This window comes from Schistocerca nitens, chromosome 10 (assembly GCF_023898315.1).
Source record: "Schistocerca nitens isolate TAMUIC-IGC-003100 chromosome 10, iqSchNite1.1, whole genome shotgun sequence".
NCBI classification, from domain to species: domain Eukaryota; kingdom Metazoa; phylum Arthropoda; class Insecta; order Orthoptera; family Acrididae; genus Schistocerca; species Schistocerca nitens.
In genome coordinates this window covers 79,084,415-79,106,310 of record NC_064623.1, presented here as the reverse complement: position 1 = coordinate 79,106,310, position 21,896 = coordinate 79,084,415, and the positions used below count along the sequence as shown (strand labels likewise).

The following is a 21,896-nucleotide window of genomic DNA, read 5'->3' as shown; positions in this document are numbered from 1 at the left end:
TCCTCAGGAAAATGGAATAAGTAAAAGACCATAAAGATATTTTCATTTAAAAGTTAATGCCAAACCTGCTACAGGCATGTAAATGTATATACTCTAAAGGCAAAAAGATAATTTCTAGCTATTGTAGCCATACTTCATCAGACAGTAAACAGCTCGCAGCACTTAAACAGATCACGTAACTGCACTGAAGATAAACACAAGTCAGATTTTACATAAAAGTCACGTTGTTGAAAATTATTAATATATACAAGTCCTCTGTAACTATAAACTCTTGGCATGCCACTTTGTGGCTCAGCGGTAGAATGTCGTGTGTCACAGGAAGCGGCGATCTGGGTTTAACCCCACGGATCATGAGGTTGGTAAAAATAGAGTCTTTAAAGTGTGCTGCACCCTAATGGCACAGATGTCTGTTGAGGCAAAATAATTGTTAGCAGGCAATCTCTGGAGGACCTGCTACATCACATTTGTATAAGGCTTACTGTGGAAGTGTGGTGATCCCTGGGTGAACCACATGGGTCAACAGAGTAATACCTTTAGAATTGTGTTAGGAAAATCTGACTGGTAATTTTAACATGGCACAACAGTGTTGGAATGTCTTTATTGTGACGAAATGATAATGTTGTATGGTGGAAATGCCTGATGCAAGTCTTTCAGTTATTTGCCACTTAAGTGCCTTGCGTGGCCCTGACTCGATGGCCACCCATCCTAGTACCGACCAGGCACAGTGTTGCTCAACTTTAGTGATTGGGCTGGAACTGGTGTATCTGATTTGATGAGGCTGTTGGCTTCATTGTGATAAAAACAGTAGAGGGGACTTTTGAGGCAGTATTCTCTTTGTGCATCGACTAAAAACATTGGAATGTGTCATTTGACCTGTGACGTCAGTCGAGTGACTTTGCATCGGGACCCTATTGGTTGAAACTTCTATTTCTGAACTATTAAGAATTGGTTCAGTATGCTGTAGCTGTAGAAAAGAGTAACACACTCAACTTAAGTAATGGTGTCGTAAGGTGTAGACATATAATGGACACAAATACCCGTGCAATTGAAAGCAGGAGAGTGAGTGGTGAGCTACAAAAAACTGCCACTTTCATCGTAGCCTTCAGGTTGCCTATCCTACCAGAACATATCAGGGTCAGGTTTATTCGAGTGAAGGCAAGACCTCGTATAACCGGTCCAGTGTGATGCTCTAAGTGTCAGAGGTATGGTGACACTGCACTAGGGTTTAATGCCAAGGCAACATGAAACAAATGTAACTGTGTAACTGGGTCATTGTGTTCAATGCGACTTTTGTGTAAATGGCTTGTGTAGTCAGTTTGCTAGGAGCTGGAATTCCTCAGTATTTCTAGAAGAAAATAAAATTTGACAAACTAAATTGATGAAGAGAATTCTGTATCTGACTCCAGAAAAAAAAAGTATGTAAGTACTTGCAATCCCCAGTTTTCTCACCACCGTTTGCTTCCACTGTGAGAAAAACTGAAGGCAAAATCAGTGGTGCCACACAAACACAGGCACAAGCAGGCATACAAGGAAACTTATGTGCACTAATTCCCGAGCTACTAAGCCTACAGCTACTTCTGAATCAGTGTCAGCAGGGGTTACTACTTAGCCCCAAAGACAACCTCCGACTACATACAAAACCGGGGGCCCAAAGTAACTCAGTCTTATGTGAACAGCCTGCATCACAACAAAATGCAAAATCCTCTCCCAGAAACAGTCAAAATCCAAAGAAACCTGGCATGATACCATTATGTAGGAGCTTAGTATTAACTGACAAAAGTAAATCTCAAATGTGATAGGATACATATGATGACAAAGTGGGAGGTCATTGTCATCCTCCTCCTCCTCTCACTTCACCAAAAAAGAGAGACAGGGTGAAATAAAACCCTCTGACTAATGGCATCTACGCTGCAGTGGAATGTGAACAGTTTAAGACATACTGTAGAAGTAAAGCTGTTAACATAGGTTAGGCCCTTGTGTCTATGCGTACAAGAAACACATCTCAGACCTTAGTCAACAATGTCTTTATAAGCTATACGATCCACAGGAAGGGTGCTACAGATGGCGAGAGAGTCGAGGGTAGAGTGACAGGATTCATCCACGAAAAATGCCATTCCGTGCCTGCTACATTTACCAGTCGTCTCGAAGCAGCCGATACTGTCCTTAGGGAAGAGTTGGAGGATTTGCAGTCTCCTGATAGTTTTTTCGTGTGAATCCACCTGTCATATAGCAACACTTGCCACCAAGCCACCTAAATGCATTTTAAATAAAGCCAGATGGGCACTTTATATCAACCTGGTTTTATTCTAACATAAATCCTGCATCCAGGACACAGTAGGAAATGTAACTGACACCCTTAACAGTGTTGCCAGTGTCGCTGTCCCGAAGTGGTCGTGTAATCGTGGCAGATGACCAGTCCCGTGGTGGATCAGGTAATGCCATTTAGCCATCAGGACAGGCACGGGCACTACAAAAGCTTTAGTATAACACATCTGTTGACAACCCTGCAGCTTTTCGCTTTGTTCGGGCCAAATATAGGTGCGTTGTTGAAGAGAGTAAAATGCAGTTGTGATGAGAATTTTTTCAATCTATTAACATTCCATTCTGTCAGCAGAGGTGTGGGACTCAGTGAGAAGTAGGGAAGATAACACGTACACTCCGGTGCTGTATCGAGCAGTAGTGCCCCTTGGCTACATCAGAAGCTGTAGCCCAGACAATGAAGAAATGCTTTGAACTGATTACATCCAACACAAATCGTGACCCCCACATTTCAATTCAGCTGGGAATTAGCTCGGAAGATGTGACTGTACTTCAGCTCCAATAGTACTGTCGAGTACAGCTGCCCCTTTTACGAGGACAAGTTACAGTAGGATATTGCACCACAACTGCGAAGTGCACCTGGCATTGCCGGGTGACCCTCGACTCACTCAAGGGGGAGCACAGCTAGTATAGACGTCTACTGGGTGACCCTGTTTTGCGCATTCCTCTCCTGTGACCCTGCCCGCTGCCCACACGCATTTGGCTGGTGCAGAATTGTCACACATGTTACAGCACGGTGGCTTTACTGCCTGCACCAGTTCCCGGCTGTGTGACAGTGGGCACGCGATCTGAAAAGACCTGAGCTACGATGTTCACTTGCTTTGGGTCACAGTGCAGATTTTGGAACCGGACAGTGTGCTCTACAGTATTTGAATACTGAGTGGAAAAACTACATTCTCGATCTTTTTGAAAGAATGTTGTCAATGGGATAATACAGTTCATTCTTCGAAGGCAGCAGTCGTGGTCTCCCTCCTGAAACTTAAAGAATAACATGGGTCCAAGTAGTTATCACTGTCTAGCACTTACCAGTTGTCTAGGGAAGACACTGGAATTAATGATCAGCAGTCACTTAGCATGTGTTCTGGAAACCAGAAAACTCTCCAGTCCCCTTTCCGTAGGTACTGCTGTATATTCGACAATCTAATACTCTTCGAGGCAGTGATATGAGAAGGTTTTTAGCAGCCCTCAATAAGAATATTTTTTGATATTGAAGAGATCTGTGGCAGTACACGGAAATAAACATTTTCTGACAACTGTAAAGATGGAACTTCTGCTCCTGTATTGCTGTTGTAGCGCAATCTTTCCTTTTGGGGTGGTATTTTGGGTTCAGAGTTGACAGTGCACTCAGACAGACAGACTTAGGAGAAAGGTGTACTACAGTGGAGTATTTTTAGTGCTACTCTTTTTCCAGCAGTCAGCAACTGTACACTGGCCACAGTCAGGAGGTCTGTCTGATGGTGTTTCAATTTTGTTTGTCTTCCATTATTGAGATAACTGCAACTGACTTGAAGAACATTAGAGTTACGGATTAAAAATACAGGCCTTATTTTTCCCCGTCAGAAGAATTTGTCACTTTTAATTGTGCACATCCAAGTTGCATCAAGGGGAACATCACATAGCTTTTATGAATCGATGATGATGCTGGGTGGTGTGTTTGTGAGAAACTCACCTTCTTATCATACCTTAAGCATCTCAAAGTGAGTGCTCTAAACATCTTAAAGTGACTCGGTGGCAGATACTGGTGGGAGGGTGGGAGATGCTGATAGATACTTCCTGTTGTTACTGTGGTTGTTTTGTGTATACGGTTCTGCATGGCCATCTTGTTGAAATATCTCAGAATCAGTTCACCGCGATGGGATTAGATTGGTGACTGCATCCTTGAGGATGAACCCAGTACCCAGCCTCTGTGTTGAGGCTGGGGAACTGCCTCTGAACATCCAAAGGAAGTTCCTGATGGTGTAACTTGCATATAATGTCTGGTGGGTCCCCCCCCCCCCCCCCCCCCCTCCTCCCGACCTGCCTCCCGTTTCCCCCAGGTTCCAGCCTTGAATCTATAATCCATCGGCAGAATGAATGTATGTAAATCACAGAACAACAATGATATTGTTTGCGATCGGAGCAAAGGAGCAGCTTGCAGAGCTTGGTGTAGCGGACCTGAGTGTTTTAGCACGTGGTTGGAATGAGTAACTTCCCTAGTTAGTATTGAAGCCAAGGCTGTTTTTAAATTTGACAAAAGCACAGGAAATCTCATGCACCAGATTTTATTTTTTAAATGAGCGTTTCAAGAGTTTGTTATGGAGCACCAAAATGTCGCAGTTTTATACTCTGATGAATCAAAGCAGGCCCTAAGTGTCAGCTGCTCAGTAATTACCCCTGACATTGTTGTTAGTATTAAACTATCGGACAAATTTATATTCTTTGACATGGAGTGTTTGCAATCCTAGAGGTGCTGGAGGAGGTGATGTGCAGTCAACAGAATAACTTCCTCGTCTGTTTTGATTCCCTATGTGTCGTACAGGCCATTTGGCAAATGTATGCGGCATACAAAGTAGTACGAAACGTATGAGGCACACTTTCATATACTGTAATGTCGAGGGAAGGAAGTGTTCTGCTGGGTGCCAAACCACATGGGAATCCTGGGAAATGAGCAATCCTATGCTCCAGCAAAGCACACAAATCAGGAAAGTAATGTACTGCCCCCTGCCATTCCTTGAGTGCTATTACCTTGTTAAGGAGGAGAGTTTGAGTCAGTTGGAGAATGTGTGGCTGGCTCTTTCCCTATTTTTATTTAGTATTTTGTGCCCTGACTATTATTGTATTATTTAAGCATGAGGAAGTGACAGGGATATTCATACATAAACACAGGCTCCTTTGTGTGATTTTTTTATTATCCATTTTAATGTGTCACTAAGTGGTCACTTTTGTCATTGCCAGACTGTTTTTCTTGTGTCTAATGTGCCTGTGGGGATTTGTCCCAGGAAGATTGCTTATGAGAGACACTTTATTTTCGCCCAAAATTTATTTTGTTATGCGGAAGCACCGATAACTGTGTTGTTGAACCCCCGGAAAGCGATATTATTGTCTTTATGGCTGTCATAAATAATATATACATCAATTGATTTTACTAAGAACATTGACAGTGAAGTAGAAGAAATTGCCTGCCAATAAGCAATTTGGGTTCATCTTAACTTGTACTTTATTAGTTGATAAACTATTTATGGCGGCTTGCAAGTTACTAAAAATGTGTTTCCTCAATAATGAATAACTTTATCAATCAAATTAATTGACTTTAAATCTTATTTAGCTTATTTTTATTTCTAGTATTGATTCCATGAACTGAGCTGTTGGTTTTAAAAAGAGCTATATTCTTTATGACAAAATTCCATTAAATGTGTACTGACAAGCACTAGTTCAACGGTTCCTCGAAAGGCCTTCTTCTCAGCAGGACATTTATGAATTCACATCACAAATAACTTTTATTAGCTGCTTTTGGATTCAGAAAACTGTAGCTCGATTGATGAGTCCCTGTGAGAATGGACTCGAGGAATGGTAGTAAGCGAAGTATGCCAGCTTTTGTATTGTGGTAATTCCTACATCTGACGACTTTCACAATGCAGATAAAAATTTATGTACACATTTCAGCTGTATTCAGCGATACATTTCTGCAAATGTAATCTTCTATAGAACTGCAATCGAAAGAATCACAAACTTCTTCCATCTGCTTGTCTTCAGATGAGGTGTGTCTGGAGAGCAATGCTGTTGTTCTAACCAGTAGATTTATTGTATATAATGTTGCAAACATTTAATAATCTTTGAAGTACTTTCCTTGGACATCCACACACCTTTTCCAGTGGCACTGCCAAGCACAGTACGTGTCCTGGAAGGCTTCATTGGAGACCTCAGCAAAGGTCCTCATCATGGTGCATTGGACGTCTGCAGTAGACCCGTAACTGATTACTTTGAGTAAGGCCTTGACTCTTGGGAAGGGAAATAAGTTGGCTGGTACTATGTGTGGACTGTAAGGGGGTTGCAGCAGTGTTGCAAGTTGTGCTGTGCCAGGTAGTCACAGATGTGAAGTGTGGCATGCCTTGGAGCACTGCCATGGTGGAGCTCCCAGGAAGTGATGATCTCCTTTCTCACTCGCACGACCAATTTTTGCAATTTTTCCAGCACACTGACATAGTAGGCAGTGTTCACTATTTGGCTGAGAGGAACAGACTCTCTGTGGACCACACCATTGGCATAAAAAAAGACTGTTGACATTGTTTTCACTTTCAATTTGCTCAGTTTTGATTTTTTTCAGTTTTGGGGATATTGAGGTGTATGCCACTTGCAGCAACCGGTTTCATTGCCGGTAATGATGTCCAAGAAAGAAGTTCAAAAACCAACGCATTCGAGAAATTCAATTGTGACAGTCACCTGATGATTCTTCTAATTGTCCATCAAAAGCTTGGGAACCAGTTTGGCACACACCTTCCTCATGTGCAATTTATAGTTCACTAATTGTACATTTGCTTTGGGACTGTTGAGAGTTTCTGCAATCTTCTGGACACTCAACTGATAGTCAGTTGAACAGATCGCACACGTGACCCAAATTGTCATCGGTTTTGGTGCTTGACGACCGTCGAGTGTGGGATTTGTCGACTACCTCTTCCTGGTCTTCCTTAAATGCTTTCATCCACCGTGAAACTTGCGAATTTGATAGAGCACTGCCCCCCAAGCTTGGACAATCAATCAGTGACCTCCAGAAGAGATTTTTTCAGTTTCAAGCAAAACTTCACTGCGTAATGTAGCTCAGGTGACTATTTCATTGCCTTTTGAGATGCATGCACTAAACAGGGATGCACAGAGACAGCAGTCCTGATGCCCCAAACTGCTCAGACCAGAGTGGTGAAGGCATCACTTTGAAGCTGAAAGTCCCTCCCCTGCCTAATCCAACCGTTTGAAATTCTCTGTGGCCACTTGAAGTACCAGCACAAAAAAATTTGCTGAGTAGAAACGTCTTACAAGTTTTGAACTGCACGTAGTGTGCCTTTTTGAACTTCTGTGACAAAGATTTGCTTAGAAATCATATATTAATGTGTGTAAAAGTTCCATTAATGGTGCTTTCTAAAACTAGACTGAACTCAGTGACAGTCCATTTGCACACTACCAGTCATTAATTTTTGAAAAAAAAAAAAAAAAAAAAAAAAACACTATGCTGCATTTTAAAAGTTTTGGAATGATGTTTCATGACTGTAACGATACATTCTGATTTCAAATCTTATTTTGGTTTTTCTTTATCACACCAGATTTTTTGTACAAATCACATCTGAAGTTTTAGCTGAAATCACATTTTTTCTAACAGGAATTTTTTTTAAATTGCATAAAAAATTAATCATTTATTTTGTAATATTGTCCAGAATCATTACACACTGTATTAGATGAAACAGTGGTATACGTTTACTCAAAAATGCTAATAATTATTACAAAACCAGCACATGTCTGACAGTTTAATTTCCCTTAGCTGATTTCACTGTGTCGAGGTCTTTCTGAGGTGGGATTGAAAGGTCTCTTCTTAGATTGTCTCCTTACTCCAATGTCATCTCTCAGTAGCATAAAACAGTTTCCAGCCATCGTGTTTGTTCGTTCCACCTTCCCTGGTATCTCTCTTCCATCTTCTTGATATCCTCTTGGAACCATTATCCTTCTTCTTCACTGGCATTGGCATGGTTTGCAGGAAAAAATTCGAAATGTGAATGTAGAAAATGAAGCTTCATATGTTTGTTGCATCCTAATTTTGTGAAACTCTGCAACATTCCTTTAACTGTGGTTTTACAATTTGGATGTTTGTTGCTGCCCAAAAGTTGGGCACTACATTGTAAAATAAAACCCAGGCCCTTTACACTGAATTCATTGTACTTTCAAACTAACTGTCTTTCATTAAATTTCTGATCTGCGGCCCCACAGGGATGCCTTCTTTAAGTTTCTCATGAAGTACTTTTGGTAATCTTGTTACTGAGCACAGTAAGCTGTCACCATCTTTTGGAAGTGCTTTAGTGAACAGCATCATTAATCCAAGCTTGCTGTGATGAGGTGGTCATAGTATCTTGCTTGGCTGACCAACTGGTTCATTCATTATATTCTGCGAACCAGGTTGAAGAGCCAGTTAGTTAAGTACCAGTGCTGGTCTTTCACTCAGCCGTCCCTCTCACAAATGAAACTAGACATTTTTGTGTAGCCAGATTGTTCACCGATTTAACATGCCAGCTACTTGCAAATTCCCACATACTGCCCAAGAATGTTTTTCATGATTCACAGTTTCAGCACAGCATTGAGGTCCAGTGTACTGAATGGACAACAAGCATTGAGCCAAATAAATTTCGATTATGGAAGAGTATGCCTTTCAGGCTACATTTTGATCAGTCTGTAAACAATCTCCACTGATTTGGATCATAGATCACATTAAAGATATTCAATAAACCCTCAATATGACAACAAAAAACCCTATGGTCTTCTTCTTTAATTTATTAATTTCTTTCCTCTTTTCATGTGCCAAATAAAAAAATGATACTCTGGCTGACAGTAGTAGATGACCCAAGCAATTTGGAAGCATCTTTGTCAGATTCAGGTCACAAGTTAAATCATTTAGTTCATTTTGATTAAATAACTGTAGTGCAGCTCTTCCGGCTTATAATCATCACACTCCTTTTCTGAGTTCCTATCCTGTTGCAAATCTTCAACAATGGAAGGTGGAGTTGGAGGAGGGGGCTTCACTGTGTGTAACTGGTCATAAGACTGAAGAAATGTTCGGATATTTTATATCCTTCTTGCTTTTTGCACTGTGACCTGTGATGCTAACAGTACTAAGGGAAAAAAAAGGATATATGTGATTTTGTGGCTCCTTCCAAACTATGGGTATTGCAAAAGATATTGATTTCATTTTCCCATTTTTCCACAGTGTCTATCCATCAATACCTGTACGGTCTATCTTGTGTGATGCCCAGCTTTGGTTACTATCACCAAGCCTCATACCAAAGTATGGGTAGAACATATTTTTCATGAAGCTGTTAATGTCCTATTTCACTTAGTTATGTAGCTACCACATACGTAACAGAATACATTTGGGCTACTGGACCACTTTCGGGAACTCTTTTCTGAGAAACTGCAAATCTACATTTAACAACACAAATGTAACCTCGTAACAGTATAGCATACCGAACAGCTAGATGGGAGTGACAGGCGAGGCCAACTACTCCAAATTACTAAAATAATATTTTCCTTACTTGCAATAAAATTTCACTTTGTGGAACTTGAGGTTAAATGAAAAATGCACTTATTTGATGTGGAAAAACTATATGTGGTAACAGACCTGAAATCAGCACTAAAAAGTATTTCAGAAGCAGCAAAAATTATGCAAACATAAAAAATCATGTTAAAAACCTTTTTTACATTTTCAAGTGTTGAAATTACTCCATTAGGTTTTATTATAATACCTATATGTACTAGTTTGGATTTTCAACAAAGTGAATTATTTCTGCTTCTTGGATATGTGATAGAAGGTCCATTATATGTAACAAGAAGAAGAGTGACCCCATATTAATCCGTGTTCTAAAAATGTAGAGATTATCCCCATACTGAAGTTGCTGTTTCATTGTGTACAACCACTGAATTTCTCAGTGCAACATGTAGCATCCTGATAGATAGAGAAGATGAAACCAGTTAACAACAGGATCTTTGATACCATAATATTTGAGCTTCTCTAGGAGACACTGCAAACTGACAATCGTATGCATTTGACATATCACTGAAATTACCAGTTGGAAATATTTTATCTTTTAAATTTTGTATAATTATACTATTTAGTGTATCAAGTGTCAAGGCATTTGCATGCATAATTTTTTTCCAGCACCTTGATGGTGGAGATAAGTCTTAGTGAGACCGGTCAGTACTAATTAACATTTGTCTTATTGCGTTTATTGTAAAAGGGTCTGACAGTAACACATTTCAGTCTGTCTGGAAGTATCCCTCATTATAGTCACGTATACGTGACCAAATGCATCGTGTATTAGTGAAGAATAGTAATGTTTCAGATCCTTTTTTACTCGTCTGACGACCAGTCGGCATCCCGACCGTACGGCGAGTGTTACCTTTATTCTTATAGCGTATTGGCTGTAGGCTCTGTTCTTCTAGAATTCTTAGCCTCTTTATCGATTTAATATCTCTCGTATAACAGGCGGGTGCTGACGCAAGTCCCAGTCGCCAAAGATCCGATTATAGAAAGAGGACCAGTACTATACGGCGGCAGAGGGAAACCACAATACCAGCGGCAACCGCTGCCCGCGGTGCAACCACACCGACCGCTGCCCGCGGTGCAGCCGCGGCAGCCGCCACCTGTGGTGCAGCCGCACCACCCGCCACCTGTGGTGCAGCCGCCTGTCGTACAGCAGCCAGTGGTGCAGCAGAGCCACTACCAGGCCCCACCTGTGGTGCAGCCGCCTGTCGTACAGCAGCCAGTGGTGCAGCAGAGCCACTACCAGTCACTGCCTGTGGTGCAGCCGCCTGTCGTACAGCAGCCAGTGGTGCAGCAGAGCCATTACCAGGCCCCACCTGTGGTGAAGCCACCTGTCGTGCAGCAGAGTTACTACCAGTCCCTAACACATAGCACCGTGTCATCCCAGGCTGTGCAGCAAGCAATGGGCGTGTTTGCACAGACAGGTAAGGAAACTAGGCTGTTCTGCCTTACAGTAGCTGTTAATAGGCAGCTTGCTTCTTACCTCATTCTTTTTACACTAGTAGGGTGTGCTGTCCGCTTCTACATTTATACCCCACTAGCCACCTTATAATGTTTGCTGGAGGGTGCTTTGACTATAACAGCCACTTGCCCTCTTTCCTGTTCCAGCCACAAACAGTTTGCGGGACGAACAGTTGTCAGTAAGCCTCTGTGCGAGCACGAATCTCTCAAATTTATTTTATTTTATTTTGTGTGTGTGTGTGTGTGTGTGTGTGTGTGTGTGTGAGAGAGAGAGAGAGAGAGAGAGAGAGAGAGATTTATGTAGGGCGAAGCAGTTTATCAGTTGACTTGTGTAGGAATGTACTCTCTCAACAATGCAGGAAAAGACAGATTGCTTCTTACTGTAAAGAAGACACATTAAGTTGTGGACAAGCACAGTTAAGACACATTCGTGAAGCTTGTAGCCACAGCCTTTGTCAACGAAAGAGACACACCCTTCATACAAACAAGCAAGTGCACCCCACGCACACATGATCGTAAACTCCAGCATCTCGGGTCAGGATGCCTTCTGGCCGGATATGCTGGAGTTTACGATCATGTGTGCGTGGGGTGCACTTGCTTGCTTGTATGAAGGCTGTGTGTTTCTCTTTCGTTGATGAAGGCTTTGGCTGAAAACTTTATGTAAGTGTCTTTTAATTGTGCCTCTCTGCAACTTAACGTGTCTTCTGTATGGTAAGTAGCAACCCATTGTTTCCTACATTGTTGGTATTCCTGCCTGTAGAGTTTCCATTGTTTGAACACACTCTCTCAGAATTTTAACAATAAACCAGACTGTGATGCAAAATGCCTCTCTTGCAGCATATGCCACTGGAGTTGGACCAGCATCCCCATCAGTGTTTACTAGATGAACTTTACCAAAGTGCATTGCTCTTCTTTGCACTTTCTCTGTTTCCTCCATCAATCTAACTTGGAAGGATCCCAAACGGAAAAACGTTATTGGAGTATTCATTGAACGACGATTTTGTAAGCTACCTCCTTTGTGGGATAACTACACTCCTCCTCTGCCATGGTCTGCTCCCCTTGACACAATGCCCCTTGGTCTGTACCCCTCACCACACAGCCCCTTTGATCCGCTGCCCGCTCGCCCGCTCTGTGTGTACACTCCCCAAGCCCTCTCGTCAACTCCGCAAGTGCATCCACCACGGCATGCCCTTAGCCCCAGTCCCACCTCAACATCAGCCCAGTAACCCCCCGCCCTCCCCCTCCCCCGGCTTGTCTCGAGCCCTCGCTGGCGCCCTCTACCCTTCGCCGCCGCCCTCTATCCTCGCCGCCGGCCTCTACCCTTGCTTTTGTCCCTTGCACCCTGACCCTGTCCCTCACCATTCGCTCAGTCCCATCCCTCACTCACACCTTCCACCTCCCTTCTATATTCTACACCTGCCTATACTATCCTTTTCCCTTCTCTGCTTCCCCTCCCCTCTACCTCTCCAACTTCCTCCCCTCTTCTCCTCACCTCAAAACATGCCCTCATACTTCCCTCTTCCCCGCATTCTTACTTCCAGCCGTACTCCTCCCCTCTGCCCCTCACCCCCACCACTCTCACTACAACAACTCTCACCACAACTTCCCTCACCTCTCTGCCCTAAGCACTTACTTACATGCCTGCCCCTTAGCCCCCACTCCATCCTCGGAACCTGCCCCACCCTGTTTGTGCCTGGCCAACACCCACTTATACCTGTCACCCCCCCCCCGACCCCCCCCGATGCCATCTCTCTCCTTTGTCTGTGCCCTGCCTCTCCACCATCCTCCCCCGCTGCCTCCACCCCTGTATCTCGTACCTTGGTCCGTTATTTCCTGCCTTAGCTACGACTTCTTCTCCTGCCATAGCTCCAACTTCTCCTTCTCCTGCCTTATCTCCAACCTCTCCTTCTCCTGCCGCCTCATCTCCAACCTCTCCTTCTCCTGCTGCCTCATCTCCAACCTCTCCTTCTCCTGCCGCCTCATCTCCAACTTCTCCTTCTCCTGCCGCCTCATCTCCAACTTCTCCTTCTCCTGCCGCCTCATCTCCAACCTCTCCTTCTCCTGCCGCCTTATCTCCAACCTCTCCTTCTCCTGCCGCCTTATCTCCAACCTCTCCTTCTCCTGCCGCCTTATCTCCAACCTCTCCTTCTCCTGCCGCCTTATCTCCAACCTCTCCTTCTCCTGCCGCCTTATCTCCAACCTCTCCTCCTCCTGCCGCCTTATCTCCAACCTCTCCTCCTCCTGCCGCCTTATCTCCAACCTCTCCTCCTCCTGCCGCCTTATCTCCAACCTCTCCTCCTCCTGCCGCCTTATCTCCAACCTCTCCTCCTCCTGCCTCCTTATCTCCAACCTCTCCTCCTCCTGCCGCCTTATCTCCAACCTCTCCTCCTCCTGCCGCCTTATCTCCAACCTCTCCTCCTCCTGCCGCCTTATCTCCAACCTCTCCTCCTCCTGCCGCCTTATCTCCAACCTCTCCTCCTCCTGCCGCCTTATCTCCAACCTCTCCTTCTCCTGCCGCCTTATCTCCAACCTCTCCTTCTCCTGCCGCCTTATCTCCAACCTCTCCTTCTCCTGCCGCCTTATCTCCAACCTCTCCTTCTCCTGCCGCCTTATCTCCAACCTCTCCTTCTCCTGCCGCCTTATCTCCAACCTCTCCTTCTCCTGCCGCCTTATCTCCAACCTCTCCTTCTCCTGCCGCCTTATCTCCAACCTCTCCTTCTCCTGCCGCCTTCGCTCCACCATCTCTTTCTCCCACCTTAGCTCGACTTCTCTTGCTTTTACCCACACCTCGCCTCGCTTTACCCACACTCCCCTCCTTTTGACCCTACCTCCACCCTGTGGCCTCCACGTGCCTGCCTCATCTTCGTTCATGACCCCCCCCCCCTCCCAATTCCATTTGCTCTGTCCTCCTTCCTTTCTTTTTAATCCCTCCTTCTCTCACCTCCATGCATCTCCTCTGTCCTTTCCCTGTAAACTGATCCAGTACTAGCTCCACCCATTGTTACATTACCATGTCATCCTTTTCCTTTATTCCTTTCCTGCCACCAGCCTGTGTTCCTTTAAGGTAATCAATTTGGAACCGAAAAGGAAAGGTAATACATTTTTGTTCAATATGTGGTGCAGTAAGTTCCTTTGTGTGTCAGCTCCCTAGTTGTGAGATTGTAGTCAGCTCCCAGTAATCGTTAATTTTTCACCTTCTCTAGAAAGAACATACTTTTCTTTTGTTATATAGAGAAACGGGCAGCCATTGTGCAAATGTTGATAAAAAGTCATGTTTCAATTACGTTCACGAAAGAAAGTCGTTATAAAATGTTTACTTCTGTTATTTACAGGAATTGCAGAAGAATTCGTGGAGTTGAACTCCTCAAATTCCTTAAAGTTTGCCAACATGCACGGTGATATTCTTACTGATATCGGTCGTAATGCTAGCCAGTGGCACCAGATCACTGTAAGTACATCAGTTTCTTTTACGTAGAAATCTAAATGGTAGTAGCTGTAATATATTACAGAATTTTTCAATGTGTATTGATAGAAGTCAAGAAAATTTTTTCTTGAAAAAATACTACATCAGACAGGTGGAAGATGCATCATATGTCCAAGTGTGTAATGTACCTGTGACAGACAAAATATCTTACTGGTCTCTTTTCTTCTATTTTTTACTGCAGGAAGGAAGAACTAAGGTGGATGATTAACTCACTAAAGGAAAATCACAGAAATGGAAGATTCAGAACAATTGTATGCCCTTCTTTTTACCCTACTCTTATGTATAATTTTGAGGTGATGCACTAACGTGAAAGTAAAAAACCCAGTGAAAAGAATGAACAGTTGATTTCAGTATATGCAGGTAATGGTATGAAGCAGGACACTGTAATAATGTGGCAACAGTGTGGGCAGTCAGGTCCAGAATATGAAACAGAGTTGGCTACCCAGGTATATGATGTGGGAGTTGTTGGGAATCCTTAAAATTGCCATTGTGAAAGGTTAATTGCGGCAATTCCTGTATTGCTATCTTATGGCTGTGTACAGATGGACGTTGCTCTTTATCTGTAGGGCAGTGTTACCTACGGACCAATCAGCAGCCGTTTATATCTGGAGAGTGATTGCTTGCATCTGCTGGGCATGTTTTTCAAGATTTACTCATCTCAATATATGGTTTTCTGCTGAGGCAGCACTATCTGTTTAAGGATGTTGCTTTTCACCAAACACAGAATTGTCGGATGTGGAGATACTCTGGGACAAATTAATGTTTTATGCACTTCAAATGTCGTGGGTGAAGGTTTCTGCCATCTTGAAGTATGCTTTTACCTTATACCAGGCAGAACCTTCACTTCTTCTAGCTGTTCTTCCCATAAAGCAACTTTTACTGTGAAGAAAAACAGGCTATGTGCTCTGGACACAATCTAGTTTGTTGTGGAAACTACAACTTAAACTCAATTTACAACTCAACTTCAATTTGCAATTCAGTTTGCAACTTAGTGTTAGCTGCTTCACAAGAACATCTCATCTGACAGACTTCTGTCATCAAGATTAGTCTCTCTTCATTTTTGTACATTTTTAGATCTGCATTGACAAAAACCTGGAACTTCGCCAGGGAGGGGATTCGTGGTGCAATGCACGGCACTGCAGACTCTGAGCTATTACCTGGTTCGAGTCCTGGCCTGTGAACAAGTTTGCATTGGCAGCAGTGCATAGTGCAGCCAAAGTTTAGCAAATGCAAATATGATTCTCATATTTCATACGACTGTTGATTGGTGCAGTGCCTGTTCCTTCAGATGTGCGTGCATGGGGGGAGGGCTTAAGAAGTGATAAGGACCAAAGTCTGTAACTGGCAAGTTCACACAGTGGAAGGTGCTACCTCTCCCAGCCTTATAATCTCATACTGTTGTCATTGTTACCATTATTACAATGCACAACAAAATTAAAGGATCAGTTTCTTTTCTGTCTTCCATTCTGATGCATAAGTTTGAACTTCAGCTCAAAGGTGCCTACAATGTTCCTCTGTAGTGGTGGAAAAGCGTAGTGGCATGCAATGTCACCCTCAGGTTTGACAACACTTAAAACAGCGAATGTTGACACGTGTGAAAAATAGGCCAGAGCTCAGAAGCTCATGTGATGTATAAAGTGGGTTAATGATGTCACATTGGCACCAAATTCAGTCACAGTTCTACCCAGTGCCACAGTCGAAGTGTCACACGATTGCGAGGTCGTCACAGCCCTCTTACCACTCCTTCTTTTAAAGCCTTTGCGATGGAGGTCTGAATCACAACAACCGGAATTGAAATTGTGGTTTTTGTACGCGTTGCTGAGGAAAACGTTTCAGACATACCACCACTCACAATCTACACCAAAAAAAAGCTTCAGAAGATGACATAAAGGGCATCAATGTAACCACCTCTTTCCTTCAGACTTTGATTCCCACACATTTTGTGGTGAAAAACAACCATTTTTGAGTGTGATGAGCAAAAGGAAGACATTTTTGACAACATTTGGCACTGTTGACATCACCTGAACTATTCACCCCGTTCTCAACAGACATCACAGAGCTGCAACCCCATTGAATATGATCTCACCCCTTTGGAGTGCAGTTTTTGCTCTAGTGTACGGGGTGGGTGCAGTAGGGACCATTCAAAACCATTCGACGAAATTTGAACGCGATGCAACAATAAAGGGCCTTACATTTTTTCAGTGTTCCTATTTCACACCCTCCTGTGGCAGGATCACGGAATGGCGTGAAACTGACACACACGTGAATAAAACAGTAAAATGTTCCTCTAAGACCCCCAAGTTCAGCAAAACTATTCGTGGGACCTATCCACACTTATTGAGTAATTTGAAAATGTTTTCTTTACAGGAAAAACCTGAGAAATACTCCTAGTTGTGTGCAGCAGGCAAGCCACAGGAGGAGGTTAGCTAGTTGATTACTTGCAGGTGCCCCTGGCAACTTCACAGGTTTTCTGTGTGACAGCACATTTTTAAAATTCCCAGTAAATGTAGGCAGCTGCTACTGAATATTTTGCCAACCTGGAGGCTTTAGAGGGACCCTTTGCTATTTTATTCACGCATGTGCCAATGTCACACCCTTCCGTGATCGTGTCGCAGGAGGGTGTGAAACAGGAACATCGAAAAAACATGAAGATCCTTTGCTGCTTTGGATCACATTCAGATTTTGTCAAATGATTTTCAATGGGCTCTACTGGTTCCATCCTGTGCACCAGAGCAAAAATTGTGGTAGCGCTGCACCCGAAGAGGGAGAGATCACGTTCAACAGGGTTCCGTGACGTCTGCTGAGAAGGGTCGAGTAGCCCACGAGATGCCACCAATGCCGAAGGCCAAAGGCTGTTAAGAATGTCTTCCTGGTGCTTATCACACTGCAAATGGTTGTTTTTGACCACAAAATGTGTGGGAATTGACAACATAGGGGAAGGGGTGGTTTTACTGATGCCCTTTTTGCCACATCCTGAGACCTTTTCGTTTCGATCCTGAGTGTTAGTGTGTCTGAAATGTTCTCCTCGCCTACTCATTCGACACTGGGCATCGCGGTTCTGACCTCCACCACAGAGGTGTCAGTGGAAAAAATGAAATGCGGGTAAGACGTGCTGTGACGACTTTTCAATTGTGTGACACGTCCGTTGTGGTGTTGGGCAGAATTGTGGTCAAATTCGGTGCCAATGTGACACCAGTAACCCAAATCACACGTCACATGAACTTTTTTTTGCATGTGTTGACACCTTGCCATTTGGAGGGTTGTCAGGCTCAAGAATGACATCGCATGGCACCACGCTTTTGTACCATTACGTAGGAAGGCTATACACACATTTGAGCCAAATTTAAGACTTATGTATCAGAATGGGAGACAGTTATGAAGTGCAGAGTGTTATTATTATTGTTATTATTATTATTATTATTATTGTTTTTGTTGTATTGACCTCTTAACAACACTCGGTTTATGTACATTCTCTGTTGTTTCTGCTTTTATCGCGTACTCATTCATCTTCTCCCGATGTTATCGTTTTCTTTCTTCTGTCCATGTTGTCCTGGTTTGTTCTCCCCCCCTCCCCCCCCCCCCCTCCAGGCAACCTTGAAAAAATTAAGGATATTGATTGAAAAGTGCTTGTATTATTTCCGATCCTTTGATGATGTTTCTTTTAGTTTCTTTCTAATTTCTGTGATCCATGCTATTGTTGTTTTCTTACTCCAGAAAGAATTGTTCTTTTGGCCTGTTCTGTTTCATATGGTAGAAATGTCCAGAAAAAAATTATCTTTACTTTTACTTTTCCATTTCCTATGTTGTTATTATGTTGGTGGTGGTGTATGAAGCTTCATATATTTTATTTTCAGATCAAAACTCCTGTTCCAGAATATGAGAGAAGATTTGTCATCGCAGCCATCAACAAACGAATATCACCACAGAAAATTACGCCTTACTTTGTAAGTACACTTCCTTTTTCATTCCACAGTAGTATTTTTTCTACATTCTTTGGCTTTCATTTCTCTCACTGGCCATGTGATGATTTAGCTCTCGGTGGTAATTATGTTCTGTATAAGCACACCAGATGAAAAATTTGGTACTCTCAGCAGACATCATACTAATAGGGGCAACATCATACTAATAAGGGCAACACCAAGTCTCTAGCTTCAATAATGGCATCAAAGGAAGAGTGAACAGGTGTGCTGTATCGAGCTGACTGCTCGGTGATGATTGGATCCCTTATAGCTACCAAATTATAACATTATTGATTGCTACATTCCATATTCTGTTACAAATAGTTCCGGACTTATTGTATGGTATTTAGTGTGCTTCTTCTTGTGTAATAAGGTGCCTGAACGTGTGAAACCAGCAATGTGTGTGCGGGTGAACTTGGCTGTTGTCATGTTGAAAAATGAGAGCTTCCACAGTGCACTCAGCATAAGATGTAGTCACCAAGAGTGTTGAAACAAACATCCTCAATTCACGTTCAAAGTGACACAACAGACTGAGCCTATCTCACACTCTGAAAAAATCCTTAACTTGGGACAGGATGACCTCTGCCCTGAAAACTACACCCTCCACATATTTCAAATGTCCATTTGTGTGCAGTTCCTTGCACGGTGTTTACTTGAAAACTGTCGAGAAGATCCTCCGTATCCTGATGCTACCAATTCCTACTAGGTTTGAAACAAATTCCCGTGACGAGGTGTGACATTTGTCTCTGATCCGTCAATAATTCCTCTCTGCCATTCTTAAGAGTTCCATGTAGGCCTGTCTCACTGCTCTGATTCTGTACAGCCAACTGGCACATGTCCACCACTTCATTGCCACAACTTTCGTCAGCAGTGGAGGCTTGCATGACTAGCCAGTAGTTGCTCTTCGATGACAGTGTGTTAAGAAGGTGACTAGCATTAAACTGGTCAATGTCAATTAAGTTAGCCATTGTATAGAGTATTAATAATAATGGTTATAATGCTAAAAGCACAGTATTTTTATAATCATGCAGGAAGCTATAAACATTTACAAGGTTCTCCTATTTGTGCAGTTTCACAACTTAACATTAATGGTACTCGCCATTCAGCAAGACTGACAAACTTTCAGCCAACAGTATTTTCATAACTGCTCAAAATATGAGAATGATTAAAATAATTTTGCCTTGCAAACTTAATAACAATCTGATAATCTTTATCTTTTATTTTCCGGAGTATGGGGATGTTGCCTCGTCTGACAACTCTATATAAAGTATTCAGTGTTTTTCGTAAAGCATTACGGGCAAATTGTGTGATGGTCATTAAAATAACTCAGCATGACCAAATTGCTTTCCTTCACATATTCCCATTATTTGTATGTAGAAATATTTATTTGTTATTCATATAACAGAGTGACGTATTGCACGACTATGGTATTATGAGTACCACTTTCCTATGCTGGATGATGGAAACTATTTGCAGACTTGAGATTCTTTATTATTGAAACTCCACATTGTGAGAGATAAGTCTAGGAAATGAAAATGAGAATATTATAATATGTATAGATTGATACTCACTGCAATGATGATACTTTGTATTGCAGACATGCACAATGAGAACACTGTTACGCATAGAACTTTTAGCTAAAGCTTTCTGCGCGCGCGCGCGCGCACACACACACACACACACACACACACACACACACACACACACACACACACACACAGATATATACAAACAAGCAGGCAGCCACTTTGGCCAGAATTCAGCTCTCGTGTTAAATGAAAGTGGCAATCTGGAGTGGGGTGGGGAAGGGGGAGGGTGAGCTGGATGCGGCTGTGGAGAGAAAGAGGTGAGTGCTTTCTGGCAGAGCATGCAGGGATTAGATGGTGGTAGGACAAAGCTGCTAGGTACAGCATTGGGGTTGTGGGAGAGGAAGGGAAGGAATGGGAAACCGAAAAGGAGAGGATTAGATAAAGGCAAAAGACCAGTGGGTGTGTTGACAGTGTGTGGCGCACAATGAGAGTGAGAGTACGTGAATTGTGGGAGATGATACAACAAGGGGTGGAAACTGTTGGGTAGATGGGGTGGGGACAGTAGTTATCGTAGGTTGAGGCCGGGATGATTTCGGGAGTGGAAAATGTTTTGTAAGGATAAGTCCCATCTACGCACTTAAGAAAAGTTGGCAATGGAGAGAGGACCCAGATGCCCCAGGTTGTGAAGAAGCCTTTGAAATCAAGCATGTTATGTTCAGCTGCCTGTTGTGCCGCAGTGTGGTCCACTTTGCTCTTGGCCACAGTTTGGTGGCGGCCATTCGTCCTGGTGGACAGCTGGTTGGTAGTCTTTACAGTGAGTAGCAATATATCTTTTTCCTAATATTGTTGATATTCTAATCTGAACTTTCCATTGTTTGCTGGAGATTGAGAGAGTTATTTAAATCATTTTATTATTCAAAAACCATGTTATTGAGATGAGGTTTTTGTGTAATTGAAATGTTGCTTCTGATAAGCTGTTAATTATATGAGATCTTGGTGAAAAGATGTGATTCTCTCATTTATGAACTTTTGTTTTTGTTGTATCAGTAAAAATTCAGCATTAATGCTCTTCAATGTCAATGTGATCTGCAGAATAGACAGTTTTTTAAAGTAGTCATTTTGTGCTATTTCACTCAAGAGACTGTCTACATTAATCTTTCTTGTTGAATGGTTTATTGCCGATGGAAATTCACCCAAAATTGAAGTTTTGTCAGGAGTCTGTTCATTATTATTTTCACTAGTAAATAAAAGAATTTGGATGTGTCCGTACTACTTCTGAAGATCTCGGATTGGATGATATCCTGAAACTACAACTGTAGATGAAAATGTTATGAAATGCTGTGTATTATATTGTACCTTGAGTTAGTACAAATATACGAAATAATTGCCACCTAAGCGTATCAGAAGAAGAGAGGGTGAAGGAAACCTTTGTACAAGGCTGACACCACATTTTTTGATTGCTGACCAAAACCAAAAACAGTCAAGGCAATGCTTCAATTTTTGTGCTGGCTGGTTACTGTGGATGAGATGTGAGTTTACCAATTTAGCCTGGGGCAGGGGGAGGGGGCAAAGAAAAAATGCAATCAAAATGAGAATTGAAGCTGGCACTCCACCATAAAATGTGATGTAGCTTTCATTTGCCTGCAAAATATACAACTAGTCCAGAATGAGATTTTCACTCTGCAGCGGAGTGTGTGCTGATATGAAACTTCCTGGCAGATTAAAACTGTGTGCCCGACCGAGATTCGAACTCGGGACCTTTGCCTTTCGCGGCCAAGTGCTCTACCATCTGAGCTACCGAAGCACGACTCACGCCCGGTACTCACAGCTTTACTTCTGCCAGTATCTCGTCTCCTATCTTCCAGACTTTA

The 21,896-nt window shown here is 42.8% G+C and overlaps 1 protein-coding gene across 1 annotated transcript in view; it reads left to right on the top strand.

Moving 5' to 3' along the window:
- Positions 1–21,896, top strand: part of LOC126210206 (nuclear RNA export factor 1-like) — a 194,203-nt gene that overhangs the window by 32,777 nt on the left and 139,530 nt on the right. Inside the window, exons 3-5 of the mRNA XM_049939386.1 lie at positions 10,535–11,016; positions 14,386–14,501; positions 18,392–18,481. Coding sequence (XP_049795343.1) covers positions 10,535–11,016; positions 14,386–14,501; positions 18,392–18,481 — 688 coding nt within the window. The remainder of the gene's footprint in view (positions 1–10,534; positions 11,017–14,385; positions 14,502–18,391; positions 18,482–21,896) is intronic.